At 36.1% G+C, this 14,156-nt stretch overlaps 1 protein-coding gene across 2 annotated transcripts in view; it reads left to right on the top strand.

Annotated features, from left to right (window-relative positions):
- LRRC2 (leucine rich repeat containing 2) overlaps positions 1 to 14,156 on the top strand; it is a 69,021-nt gene that overhangs the window by 18,106 nt on the left and 36,759 nt on the right. For both annotated transcript variants that reach the window (XM_054186558.1, XM_054186557.1), the window contains exons 3-4: positions 1,253 to 1,463; positions 8,927 to 9,083. In XM_054186558.1, the coding sequence (XP_054042533.1) occupies positions 1,253 to 1,463; positions 8,927 to 9,083 (368 nt within the window). The remainder of the gene's footprint in view (positions 1 to 1,252; positions 1,464 to 8,926; positions 9,084 to 14,156) is intronic.

The following is a 14,156-nucleotide window of genomic DNA, read 5'->3' as shown; positions in this document are numbered from 1 at the left end:
ATACCATTGAGTCAAATATGACTTTTAATCTGTGGTATCATATTCCTATAAATATACTCTGCCTTGCAGTTTCAGTCTCTTACCTTGCCCTATGAGTGTCCAAAAATTACTTGTTTTGACACCAAGTTTGGAAGATACTTCTTGTACCTAAGTTTGTAACTCATTTCTTGTATGTGACTTAGAAGCAGACATTCTGTTTCATGTGCCATTGTTTTAATATCTTGGCGTTTTAGAGAAGATTACACACTTGGCTGAGGATATTTGTACAGGTTTTGTTATTTACTACTGGAACTTTACAAACTTGGATCTGATTCTCTTTCTAGGACATGCCATTTTTGACTTTCTCTAGGGGGCATATTATCCCGAACTTCGTGCCCTTCTTCACCTGTCAGTTTTCTTCAAGTCTTTAGCTTAAAATTTGTGCCATAGGCTGAAGACCACATAAACCCACAAAAAACTAGCATTCAAAGCATGAGATCAGATTTATGATGCAAGGGCCTCTGCAGTGTCCTGTTTTAGTATAAGGAAGGCTTGCTTCAGTTAATCAACCTGTTCCTTAATTGACTAGGCTGAAATACTTCTCTCTTTTGGCAATGCTTAATTATAACAAATTGAATTTGCACCTGAAGTTATATGGATAAAAGTTTGCCCTGGAGGTGAGCCTAAAGTTACACTGAAATTGAATCTGAAATTAGTTGGGATGTGGTAACTTTGACCCTTACCTGCACCTTCTAAGATGACATTGGAAGATAAAGTGTAAAAGATGAAAAAAAATCATTATACTTGAATAAGAATGGACAGGCAAAAGGGAATGTTTCTAACTTCTTGCATTCTAAAATGACTTTTTTCCAAATGAAAAATTTTGCATATATTACCAGGTCCTTGTTTTTGTTTATACATATAACTTATTCTGTGAAAATGTATTTCCTATCCTATTGAAATAAAGGGCATCATTCTTCCTGTTTTCTATGACAGCCCACTCAGTCTCCACTTTTCTGTTAGTCCCCGGGTGTCACTGTTTTATAGCCACCAAATGAAACCCTGCTTATCTGAAATCTGTGTGTAAGTCTAGAAAATCTAAGCATGGCTCCAGAAACGTCTTTTTTTTTTTTCTCTTTTCTTTGAAAATGGTCAATACATTGGGTGCATAATTATATTTTGTTAAGTACTGTGCAAACAAAGATCGAGCTTTAAGTATTTGTCATATTGTTTCAGCTGATTCACATAAATCCCTTTTTTGGCACTATTTCAGGATAAAGCAGGAATGGAATTTCATACTAGAGTGCCGGAAGAAAGGTGTTCCTCAATCAAAATACCTCAAGAATGGTTTTGTAGACACCGATGAGAAGATCTTGGACACTTACGGAAAGAATCCTGAGCCCCAGAAGAGGCATGCTTTGTCAGATGAAGCAAATAAAGAAAAAAACAAGTTTATTTTTCGTCTTTCTGGAGAGCAGTGGACGGTAAATATAATGGAAAATATATTTCTATTGTTAAAGAGGTTGGGTAACTTGGCATTGTAACTTTTAGTCACCCAAAACTTTTTGTTTTTTTGCCAATGCATATGAAACTGATGCTTTTTCATGATGTTAGAAGGGATGAAAACATTTCCTATCTTACTCTGAATGAGTGGTTTAGTTTTCAAATATGCTTCTTTTAAATTCTCTACTGATACATGTAATTTAGCCCTCTCAAAAAATTTGGTATAAGCAATCATATTGCAATAAGTTATCTTTCTCTAGAATTCCCCAATGGATGGAAAGAGATGAAAATAATATTCAGCTTTGTTGGCTTGTTGATGTGTTCTACTACTCAGAGATCTGTCTTCTTGCTCTAATGGTGTGATAACTTTTTTTCTCATCTCTGTTCAAATCAAAACTGATATTAGCATCAATCCGCAATGGTCTTGCTGAAAAAAGCACTTTTTACTTGCAGTTGTGTTTGATATGAAATATCGGTTTGGAAGTAAGCTCTGATTTAATGCTGTTTTGAAATTCAGCTAAAGGTGGATTAGACTTGGTCTGAAGTTTTCTAGAGCTGTCAAAGCTTTGACTGAAATGTATTTTGGATATGCATTACTTTATTAATTAGAAAGTAAAATGCAAATTTTGAAACACAATTTTGAGATTTTCATTAACGAAAATGCAAATTAAAAAGTAAATCATTAAAGTGGCTAAATTTTACTAAAACCTGAAATGTAACTTTGTCCCAGATTTGATCTTAAATATGAAGGCATTTTCTTTTTCAGCTTTTGGTTTTTGTTTTTGGTTGTGTTTTTTTTTTTGCTTTAGTTCTTTTCTGAATAAACATAAAATAGACAAAATTTCTGGAAAATAGAAAACCCTGGTTTCCCATCCAGCTCTAGTAAGGAGACTATTTCTTCAACTGATGCTAGTCATTCATGTGGTTAGATTAGTTGCTGGAGGGCTATCATATCTCATCTTTCAAGAACCTTGGATATTGAAAATGTTGTTAAAGTTGTGTAGTCTTATACTGTACACCTACCGGTGTGGTGCTAAATTAGGAGAAAAAGCCATGAGATGTTACAGCTCCTTAGGCCCTGATATAGTAGCAATTGCAAATATTTTCAGTGCATCAGGGAACATTATGCCACCTTGAGCAGTACACTCCTAACCACCATGTGCTTTGATTCTGTCTTCTTATCATATGCTCACTGTGGCCATATCACACAACCACTGTGCCTCATTGTCCAGCTCTAGCCTGGTTAAAGTGGGCTTCCTGTTTCAACAAGATACTGTGACATAGTTCAGGTGTATGCAGACAAAGATAAAATAAAAGCTGCTTTATTTAGAGAAGACCAATGCTCCTTCAAAATCAGAGAATATTTCCAGACTCTGACAGCTGTTATTATTTAAAAAAAATTAAAAATGGAAACTTTCCACTCAACAAAGTTATGAAAGAACTGTATTTTCCCTTATTGCAGAAATTTTGTAAAAATTACATTGGTTATACAAATCTTACCAGTTATTTTGCTTTTTTGACTCTCAACTGCTCCTTCTAAACCAAGGACAGAATCAGACCTGACACCCTTTGCCCTATTATTCTCTCAGGAAAAGGTGCACTAAGGCAAAACGAATTTACAGACTATGCAACCAAAGCTGCACAGACTGGCAATTTGCATGTGAAAAGATTTGTGAACGTGTGACAGTTTTCTCAGAGAAACTTGTAGGTTATGTAGCTGAAAGCTGTGTTATTAATTGTGGTTTAGTTTCTGTAGAGTGTTTTGCACACACATACATCTATGAGTTGAAAGTTTAGAAGATTAAGCACTCGGACACCAGGAGAAGTCAGAGCTAGGATTGCCTATGCAGTTTCACAGGCACAAAACCGGCTTGGTTTGCTGTTGGCTGGCCACTTACCGTTGGCAGCAGCAAACAGCACAGCCCTATAAAGTGTCCATTTGGGAGCTAGCTGCTGAATCCTGTCTCACTGGCTTTTAGCTGATAAGTATTTCCATTATGTTTCCCCTTTCCTCTCATCAATGAGGCAGTAATATATCCTCTAGACAGTTGATAGCTAAATCCAAGTAGGTTGCTGGTATGACTTACAGATTTAATTTTGGGAACTGGGCTTGCTTCTGGGCTGTGTCAGTTCTTTTTCTGGGTATTGTGAAGTTAAGTCTCACAGAGAAGTAATCCCCAGCATAAGGATTTTTCAAGATCAAAGCAAGTAGCTTTACCACATTGCTCCCATAGGTCTCAATGTAAGGGCTCTCGTTGGAAACTTTGCAGCAAGTGAGCTGAGTCCACAAATCAACTAATGGTGTTATTTGCAATGTTGCAGTCAATTAGAATGGTAGCCTGTGTTGGGCACTAAGCAGTGCCCAGGCTGTCTGTTGTCTCATGCTCCATATCCATTCAGCATAACAGTGAATCTGTTCCAATGATTCTGCATTTTTAAATATGAGGTTAAAATGGACTTTGTAAAACAGTCCATCATATACTGGGATAGCTTGGACAATTATTTTGAAACTCACCTGGATAGTTATTTTTTGGAAATCATCTCATATTCCCTTCTGAGAACCTTTGCAAGGGAGAAAAACAGAGCAGATCACACATTTTGCATTCCTAATATGAATTTCTTCCTTTAGGATCTCTGTGACACTTTTTTCCCACCTCTCAAATGTCACTGAAATGATAATGTATTTTCATTAGGCGGAGACCCCCTGTTTCTTGTACTTGTAAAGTAATTATTCTAACATATCTGAGGAAAGAAAAAGCTCATGCATGCCATATGTAGGTAAATAGGCACAGAGTACTAACTAAAGAGAGTAGGGCTTGATTTTACAGTATATGAATTCTGAGGAATTCGATTCTGTTTATGCAGATCCATAGTTATCTTTCAGTTTTAAGCTAATTTTTTGAGACATGCAGTTTGAGCACATCTCAAGTCACGATGGTTTTCTAACCGCATGGTCACACTAACTTAGTGGAAATCTGAACTACAATGCTGTAAATAGGATTAGTATCAAGCCTTTATGTTTGAAGAACATATACTCAGTGAATCCCTCTGAATCTGAAAGTCATCCTGTAACTTGGGTACTGGTTTGGCCATATCTGTCTAGGATGGTTAGCTTCTGGCTGTGGACAGTGGCTGATAACTGCAGTGATGAGATAGTTTTACCCTTGTCTGTCAGACCTCCACTGGAAGAAGCTGTGTGACAACATCCTTAAGCTTCAGTGGTCCTTGATTCCTCTTTTACATACCAACTAAACATTTATGACTCAAGTGTCTACATACCTGTGTGATGTATTTCTGCTAGCTGGGAACAGTAATGAATTAATACTTGTATTAAGGAAAGAAAAGGTCTTACAATATCAAATGGGCTAGTCTCATAATCCGATGTTGTGAATGAAATCAGACAGGCTTTTTTCTTCTCTTTGTGAAAAATGTGCAGAACCTAGTTGTATTACCCCAGCAGTGAGTGTCCTAAATTCTCCTGTGTTTGCAAAACCCTGGGGACTTGACAGCCTGAGAATGGTGTACTCTGCCACAAGTAATTTGAGGTTCTCAAGCCATGTTTCAGAAAAATTTCTTATTTATCTGAGAGTTTTCCAGGCAAACCCACCAGGAAAATGAGCTGTATAAGGACTTTGGGCCCTTGAATTGTGTGTTCAAATCAGTTGCCTAGGAGAGAATGATGGAGAGTTGATGAAACACTTAACTGAGATCCTTTGTACATGTAAACATGTATCTACTGAATTAAATCAGTTCTTCAGAGAAATAGCACTGCTATTAGAGTAGAATGAAAACTGTGGCAAAATAATGCCATGAATATTCATATGAATTTTTCAATGAATTTACTTTAGTTCTGTTTTTCCTCTCTGAGTGTTTACTTTCTGCTCGTAACTAATGAATGTTTATTCTCTAGGGGATCAATGAGTTTTAAACAACCTTCAGAAAATATCCAGGAAAGACAAATTTTTTAATTTGTGGTATTAATATTGGTAAAGGAAAGGTGATGGTGTTCACTCAAATTCAGAGCAGGACTGCTCTTGGCTGTGCTGCTTACAGAAGCAGAGGATCTGGATGCACACCAGCTTCAAAAACTTTAATGTCAAATGTGCACAACAAGTAAATGAATAACTGATGGTCAAATTCTTTATTTGTAAATCATGACCTTCTTGCATGTCATTTCTTCACAGAAAAAGGCAGCAAATTAATCACTACATTTGTATTTATTCTCTCTTCTAACATGCCGTATATTTTCACAGAGAACAAAGAGTTTCCATTTGTTATTTTCAGCTGTTAGTGAGGTATTTACTTGCCACAAAGGGTCAAGTAGAATTGCTGTATTGTGTATTGTACTTATTTACTTTCAGAGATTTTTTTTTCCACCAAAAAAATATAAAATTCCTTACCCAGATAGGTAATACACATGGCCCTGAGACATACCAGTTTTGGAACTAGCTTCGGAACTAGCTTCAAACTTTCTCAAAGATGAGGGAGACTTGGATCCAGGGTTTTGGGTTGGCCCATGACAGATAAAACTACAGAGCTGTGAAAGAAACAAAATTGAAACTTCTCAGAGCTTTGATCGCGCTTTTGGTTCAGGCTCATGTCTAGCAGGTAAATTCTCTCCTAATTAGAAGTAGTATACTCAGCAATGGTTGTAGGTTTGCTATTTATTTCCTTTTAATACCTCCCCCCCCCAAAAAAAAAAAAAATCAAAGGAGTTTGAGGCATTGTTTTGCTGTTAAAGGCAAAAGACTGGCTATCCTCCAAGCGTCAGTCTTTGTGGAGCAATTTATCAGCAGACTGTCAGCCTTAGCATGGCAGTAGAAGATTACAAAAGAACACAAGGGAACCAGAGAGTAAAGCAAATGTAAAGCTTGTGCAAATTTCAGTTCCCACCCCTATCTAGTTTGTAAATGAAGTAAAATATCATGTCAATTTATGTTTCAGCAACAAAAATGAATGTATTCTAAGATGGAGAATGCTAAAAAAACACATTATAGCAAAGAATTTGTAAACTTACATTTGCAAATTGTAAATATGATTATAAGATACAAAGAAATAATCTCAAGAAAGAAAAGTCAATCAGGGCAATTGGTAGAAGAATGGAACCTCCTTCCATTCTTTTGAAGTCCTGTTTGAATTTATTTCAGTTGATGCACAAGAATATCTCGGTGTTTTAAACTACCCTTAATACAAAAGTAAAGATTTTTAAATCTTTTTTTTTTTTCACTTTAACAATAATAAATAATTTTTAAAAATTTTTGGCTTAATTATTCTAAAATTATGAAGGAGTTTGATCTTAATCTGAGAGAGTGCTTTGTGTGCTGCACAGTTTTCAATGTATCAAGGAGAAGTTTGTGGGATACCCCCTTCGGTTTGGGGGAACAGCAAGGCTGTTGGCTTCAGAGGGGCAACTGCTCCCCTTTGCTCCCTGTTCTATCTGCCAGTAAGGAGCTGGAGATGGTCTGTTGTTACAACAAGGAGCAAAACACCAGTAAGTCAGTAGAAAGACAAAGACAGACCAGGGCTGTGGAGAAACAGAGTGGCAAATGGTATCTGTTACCTAGACCTCTTTTTCCCTCCAGTATGACTATTCCGCATCTGCTTCTCTGTGAATCAGGGTCCTTCCCTATGGTGACATTTATGACACTCCAGCTAAATGCTATCCCCTGTGTGCTGCATTTTCAATTCTGTACAGGTGGAAAGACAATACTAATTGAATTTGCAGTTGGTATTTATTCTTTTATTTTGCTGCAGAAAAATGTGCGGCACTGAAGGTGGAGGAGTGGAAAGCCACTCCAGAAAGCTGGAGAGATTTCTCATTACCAGCCTTGAGGCATTTCGGGCATTTTATTTTTTAACCACCATAAACTGACAAATATAGGAGATGGATGACAATGAAATACACATTGGGTGGGAAAATAAAGCAAGAAATGACACAATCCATATCAAATATGGAAGGGCAGGTAGCAAGGCAGAACTACATATACAGGCTAAGTGTCTGCATGTGTAAATTTGAAAAGAACTGAAATGAGAGGCAGCAACAACCAAACAAAGAACGGTTTATGATCAAAAGTCCAGTATATCTTTAATTACAATTAGATTAGGTGTTTTAATTTAGCTAAGAGTTAAGTAGCACTATTCGTAGTTGAAAAGTTCAGAATTAATAAAAAACAATTATAATGCATCACTTTTGTTTATGTCTTTGGGGACTTAAGAAATCTAGAAAGAAAAAAAAAAAGTGGACAATGTCCTCTGTATAAAAACCGGTAATTCCTACCGTGTCCTATTCTTCTTGCACAGGAACCAAATTTGGTAGTTATGAAGGAATTAAAGGCTGAAACTCTTACATCTCTTCTTATGAAGCACAGTTAGTAATAACACCTCATCCAGATTATTTATTCCAGATGTTACCAATGCACAGTGGTATAAAACCCAGGACAGACCAGTAAATTATGTGCTGCTTTAGAAAGTGGAGTTTAAATGATCTGACCTTCGACTTAATGAATTGGTTTTTGTCTGTTTCAAGTTCAAGGAATTTGGTGTCATAATTCAAACAAAGATGTGTACATCTGAACTGAAAGCTAATCAACTAAAGTAATTTTGTAAGAATTAAAGGCTTTGATAACTTTTAGTTTCAGTAACTGTTATACATTGGAGACTTTGGACAAAGAGAATAGTCTGAAAATTACTGAGAAGCAAATATATTTGCTGTGTATTTGGAACAATACTAGAATTCCTAAAGAAAAAGATTCTGTATGGCTAAAGCAAGAATTATTTGTAATTATGGACTGATTTAAAAATGACTATTTTTATTCTTCCTAAAGAAGTTTGGTAAAAATTTTCAAACACTGCTGAAATACGTTAGGAAGTTAAGTCACTTATTTGAAAAAAGACTTTGAAAAGGTGATATGTGTACATCCTATCTGAAATGTTTCTATTGCTTGGACTGTGTTTCATCTTGGCAAACAAATTTTGAAACATTGATAGGTATTAAGAACGTAGTCACACTTTTTTTTTTTTTTTTGCAAACCCTATTTAGATATTCCCCATACACCCACTCTTCTGTACCATGTTGCATTTTACTACATCTTGATGTGTGAATTAACGCACTGAAATGTGTTTTAAAAAGAAATCCTCCATCTGGAAAAAGGAGATAATATGGGAGACACTGAACAGGTTGAGTGCTTCAGATAGGTTTCAGCTTTAGAGCAAAATGATTGCGTTAACAGTTAAAAAACGAATATGTGGTGACAGACAGCTGCAACGTTCTTCAAAAGCAAACAGCTCCTATGAGGGTTTGGCAAACTGCTGTTCTACATCAAGATAATTAAGGCAAAATGATGAGGTTTGGCTGTGGAACTTTCCCCCTGCTGTATTTAGAATCATGGTAGAACAAAATTCTAACTTGATGCTTTCTGTTTACCTGTTTTTATTTCATTTACAGGAATTCCCAGATTCTCTGAAAGAACAGATCTATCTGAAAGAATGGCATGTGTACAATACGTTGATACAAACCATTCCAGCCTACATTGCATTATTTCAAGATCTGAGAGTACTGGAGTTGTCAAAAAATCAAATTAGCTATCTCCCAGTGGAAATTGGTAAGTAGGTTCAAGATATTCAGCTATTAATACTTATGCCTTTTAACTATATTGCAAGGAAATGAACATCCATGGATATACTTATTCATTTGCTGATAACTGTCTTCTCGCTTGTTTTCAATGAACAGTCCCCTCTAAATTTTTACAGCTCTCTTGCTGTAATTGTACTTGCTGAATTGTATGCAATACCACATGTGGAGTATGGCTCAAACATGGGAAAAAACTGACACATTTTTGTTATCTGACTATAAGGCAGTTATTGCTGGTATTCAAGTAGATGGAGAGTTCTTTCTGACAACAGGTGGTGTTTTATGTTCCTTATGGGTTAATAAAAATAGAAGTATTGCAGAATTGTAAACCTCAAACAAGAAGAATTGAAACATAAGATTGTGGTAAAAAGGAATGAGAAATAGAATGCTGGATAAAATCCATCTTTAGAATTTTATAATGAGTTTAGTAATGATCCCCATTTAATAAAGTGGTATATCCAACATGACATCAGAGTTTTTAAAGAAACAAATTCTTAATGCTTACGTACTTCAGTTTTTGCTATTTTAAGCTACATAATAACAAGAATCTTAGTGTTTGGCTCTCCTGTGTTTTCTGATCTTACAATATAAAAAGCTTGTTTGAAAGACTGTAATGGTTTGAGAGGGATTTACTGCTCTGAGAAGGAAGAGTATTGCTGTAACCAGGGGTATCTTTGAAAGGTGAAGAAGCTGGGTTCACTATGAGGCACCTGTAGTTCAGTCCACGCATCCAGGTGTATTAATACCTCAGCCTTTGTTTTTAAGTACAGTAGTCCTAAGCTTCCCCCATGACTGGTATTCATGTTCGCTAAAAGCTAGCAACTTTCAAAAAAAAGGTAAAGACTAAAACCTGCACGTATGTAGTTACCATAGGTTTAACTAAGAAAACCAGGAAGAGGGAGAGCATCCCGAAACACAGAAATCAGTGCTAGACTTTTCTACTCTTTTTCTATTCTATTAGTAATGCTTTTGATTTATTTACTATCATCATATTTTACACACAGAATTTCCCACTGACATCGAGATATGATTTATAGTTTCAACCTGGCAGCTAAATACGCTAATAAATTATAAACAATACACGAGCAGGAGATAATGGAGACAAAATAAACACTAATGGTTTTGTCAGCACTTTGTCCGTGGAACTCTGATGGGTCATAGAGTTTAATAGACAAACACCTTCTACCAGGTGGTGTGGAAGAAAGGGGAAATGACATAGTTCTCTTCTAGAGGCTACCCTAAGCCATTAGACATAAGTTTTTAAGAGGTTGCTGCTTAACAGTTGAGTGATTATAAATGCTAATGAAGTCTGTTTCCTGAATAAAGGCACAAACCCAAATGATTACATAACCAGTTCTCTGTAGAATGTAATGTAGAAGCCATATCAGACCTTTCTTGGGAAACAAGGAAGAAAGATTCAAGTGCTTCTAGTAGCAATCACTGTTCTTTCAACTGCATTTTAAGTGATGTGATTTCTGCTTCTCAGTAGCTTTCATGTTATTTGCATTTATTCACTTTCCCTCCAGTATACTCAGCCCTCCAGCATATACCCAAGGTGTTGCTTTCTTCCTTTCAATGTTTTTGTTGCTGCTTTTTTGTGTAAATGTTTGATTGAGAGGCATAGTGATTATTAGAAAACTGTTTGCTGGAGGTCCTGCCTCAGACACAGTGTTATAGCACTCACCATCCTCCTCTTAACAGTAAACTCCTGTTCAGAATTTTTTTTGAGAGCAGATATGACTGTACTAAATGCTCATCTGGGGAAACCTGGGACACTGCGTAACAAAATTAGCAAATTTGGTTAGCCGTTTATGCTATTTATACAGTAATTCTACATCACAACAGTAATTTCTAGCCTATCGAAAGACACAGATTCACTGATGTAGTTTAAAAACAAATAATACAAAAAAACCCACGCCAGGACCGTGAAACTGAACTGTTCAGCACTTTTTTTGCCAAAGCTGCCTAATGATTTTCAGTCTTAGTGAATGTCCTGTGTTGATAGACCACCTATTAGTAACGCAATGGAGCTCCCCTTGTTGTTATGGCATAAATTACAGAGAAGTTTTGATCTCAATTTGTATATACTCCCTTTGTTGACATGTAAGGTGGTATGCTTGCAAATGGCTGTGCTTTTATTTCATGTAGTATATATGCGCACAGACATAAAAAGTAGTATGTATTGGAAATGTTCATTATCTTAATAAGACATTATGAAGGTCTAGGATATTTTGAAGTTTTTGAATTCTATTTCAAAATGAAACCTCTCATACTTTAGTTGTCTAGCTGCTAAATCATCACAGCAAAAATAATCTATGTGGGTTTGGTTTGGGGGCTCTATCTAAGCAAGGAGTGAGGACTGGGTATTAAATCAGAAGGTAAGGTCTCTGGAAAGGTTGTGCTAAGGTATTCATCATTTTGTGTTTTGTTTGCAAAACAGCAGCTAGTAGGTAGATATCACAGCGGAAAGATACTTAAGAGTAATGACAGATGGTTGAAGTTGGCAGTGACACACATGCTACTGAGTCTTTAATCTTCAGATAGAATTGAAGCCAAGTGTAGACCAACAAATCATCCAGCAGAAGCTAAACTGGTGCACCATCTTTGGCCTACTTTTGATTCTCACAAGAGGGCTTTAAGAGAGCACAGTGAGAGAACAGGAAATGCTAAGAATGTTTTCATTGAAAAAAAAGCATGGCTGCAGTAGCAGTCTCTGGACTAAAATGTCTGCAGGAACTGAAGTTCATGTTCCTGTTTTACCTGATTTAGGATGGAATGCTCGACTCTCAATCAGAGAGAAGAAAGACTTGAATCTATTCTCAGATATTTCAAATTACACTCTTAGCTATAATCACCTATGCACCTGAACAGATCAAATTTGGATCAGAAGACAGATGAGAATACTTTTGATTTGATTCTTTTTGTGGAATAGGAAATATTTTCACAGAAAGAAAGTAAACAAAAATGGAGAAAACTGCAAAATGGATTTGTTTTCTGTCACAAAGTTGTCAGGTCTGTTTTTCCCAGGAATAACAGAAAAAATCATGAGCAGGGGTGTAGCCAGGGGTTTTTCTTTGGCAATGGCTTCTGGGTGAGATGGCAGTTCTGCCTCTGACTGCATGGCTGCAGTGCAGTCGTTGTATACCAGTTACTGCTAGTATGTTAGCAATTGCTATAATTGAAAATATCCAATATATTCCCATAGGAAGTAGTGAACTGCATTTTCATGGGATACCAAAGATTTTGTCTGGGATGGGATAGTGATATCAGGATTTTTTTGTCCCACAAATTATTCATGAAACATCTCAGAAAGCTGTTAGTAAAATCTTTGTACCTCATTATGTTCTCTCACATTTTTTTATATGCCAAATATTTAAGAGGAAAAATTGAGACATATTTTAATAAGAAACCACAGGGATTTTTTTGTCTCCTCCCTACCTCACATTATAAAATTTCATTTGTGTATACCATTAATCCAATTTCCTAGAACTCAGAGGGGAAAACTATAACTAATACAGTTTTAAATGACTTCTGGATACCTAAAATAGCTTTTTCTATTAATAAGATTCACAGTGTGCTGATGTGTGAGTTTCCAAGAAGAAAATACATATTCTCAGTTTAAATGTGGTTTAGTTCTGAGGAGTTGCAGTTTCATCTCTTACCCTTGCCATTTATTCAGTTTTGAATATTATCTGTCCAGCAGCTCCGTCTTGTATACAATCGAGGAAAATTTTGTTTATATTCCCCATTTGAAGGGGAAGTATTAAACACCTTTGTTGCAAGTTGACTGATTTTTGCAGGATGCCAGTTGCTTTAAGGCTAGTGGCTCAAATGGTGGCTTGCTCCTACTGGAACAGCTGGTAAGCTCCCCAAAATTTAACCCTTGGTTAGTGTATCACAAAAGTACAAAATTTTACTTTTTATTGGACCAACTAGAGAGGAAATTTTTTATTCATCTGCTTAAGCCATCAAAAATGGGAATATTGTACTAAAATGTAATACAAACATGCTACTTTAACAGATTTCAACATCATTGGATCTTGCAAAGGCCAGTACTTTATTAAGCTGAATTTCTTGAAAGGATTTTAAATAGTGCCATTGGGTACTGAGCTCGAACTGTAAACACTGCCATGGAAACCACTCATTACATAAATTATTTTTGCCAAAAGATACCTATATATTTACTTTGACATATTGCTTTATGTAACTACATTATATATAACAATCTTAGAACAGGCTCCTTCTACACACAGCAGATTGGTATTAGCAACCTATGGTTTATTCCTCTGTCTTCACTTGGGTCACAATGGGAATGTTGAAGGCTGTGCACACCACATATGATGGAAAAGTTTTATCCAAAAAGTAGATTTTTCAGTTTCCAAAGTGATCAAAGTGTGTTGTTCTACCCTTCCCAAACAGCTTACTCTGTGTCTATTTTTGATGCTCAGAAAGTGTTTTCCAGCCCAGGCACTGAACTTATACTCTACTTTGCCCTTGGGACATACAGCTTTTTTTGGGGACCCCCATGGAGTTCAGAGTCCATGTTTCAGCTTATCTGCTCACATGAAAAAAGGAAGTCACATACTTTTCTATAGAATTTCTGATCTACCAAAATATCTTCAGTTCAAGGCATTGCATTTTTTTTTTTGTTAATTTCCTTTTCAGCCCTTTCAGTAGACCCTCACCCTACATTTTTTCCCCCAAAGGTCTCTCAATCTACCATTCAGCCCACAGGAACTTCTTCATGTTTTTCTAACTCTATTTTGCTACAAGAAAACCTTCTCTTTTTTTTTTTCTCCTTATATTGTACTAATATTCTTCTGACCACAGACCAAGATCCCAAGCTTTATCCTTTTTATTTTTTGTTTGTAGTAGTCACTCACAATTTCTCTTAGCATGTTTAAATGTTTTTAATTGAACACATGAAGGCTGGTTAAAGAATGAAATTTTACTAGCCCACTGTCAACCTGTTACTGTGCTACAGCTTTTATAAGCCCTAGTGGCAAAAAAAGCTTTTGCAACTTTGTTATGCAAAAGGAGGTCA

This window comes from Rissa tridactyla, chromosome Z (assembly GCF_028500815.1).
Source record: "Rissa tridactyla isolate bRisTri1 chromosome Z, bRisTri1.patW.cur.20221130, whole genome shotgun sequence".
Taxonomy (NCBI): Eukaryota; Metazoa; Chordata; class Aves; order Charadriiformes; family Laridae; genus Rissa; species Rissa tridactyla.
The sequence above is the reverse complement of the archived record's forward strand: the minus strand, read 5'-3'. Positions and strand labels throughout refer to the sequence as shown.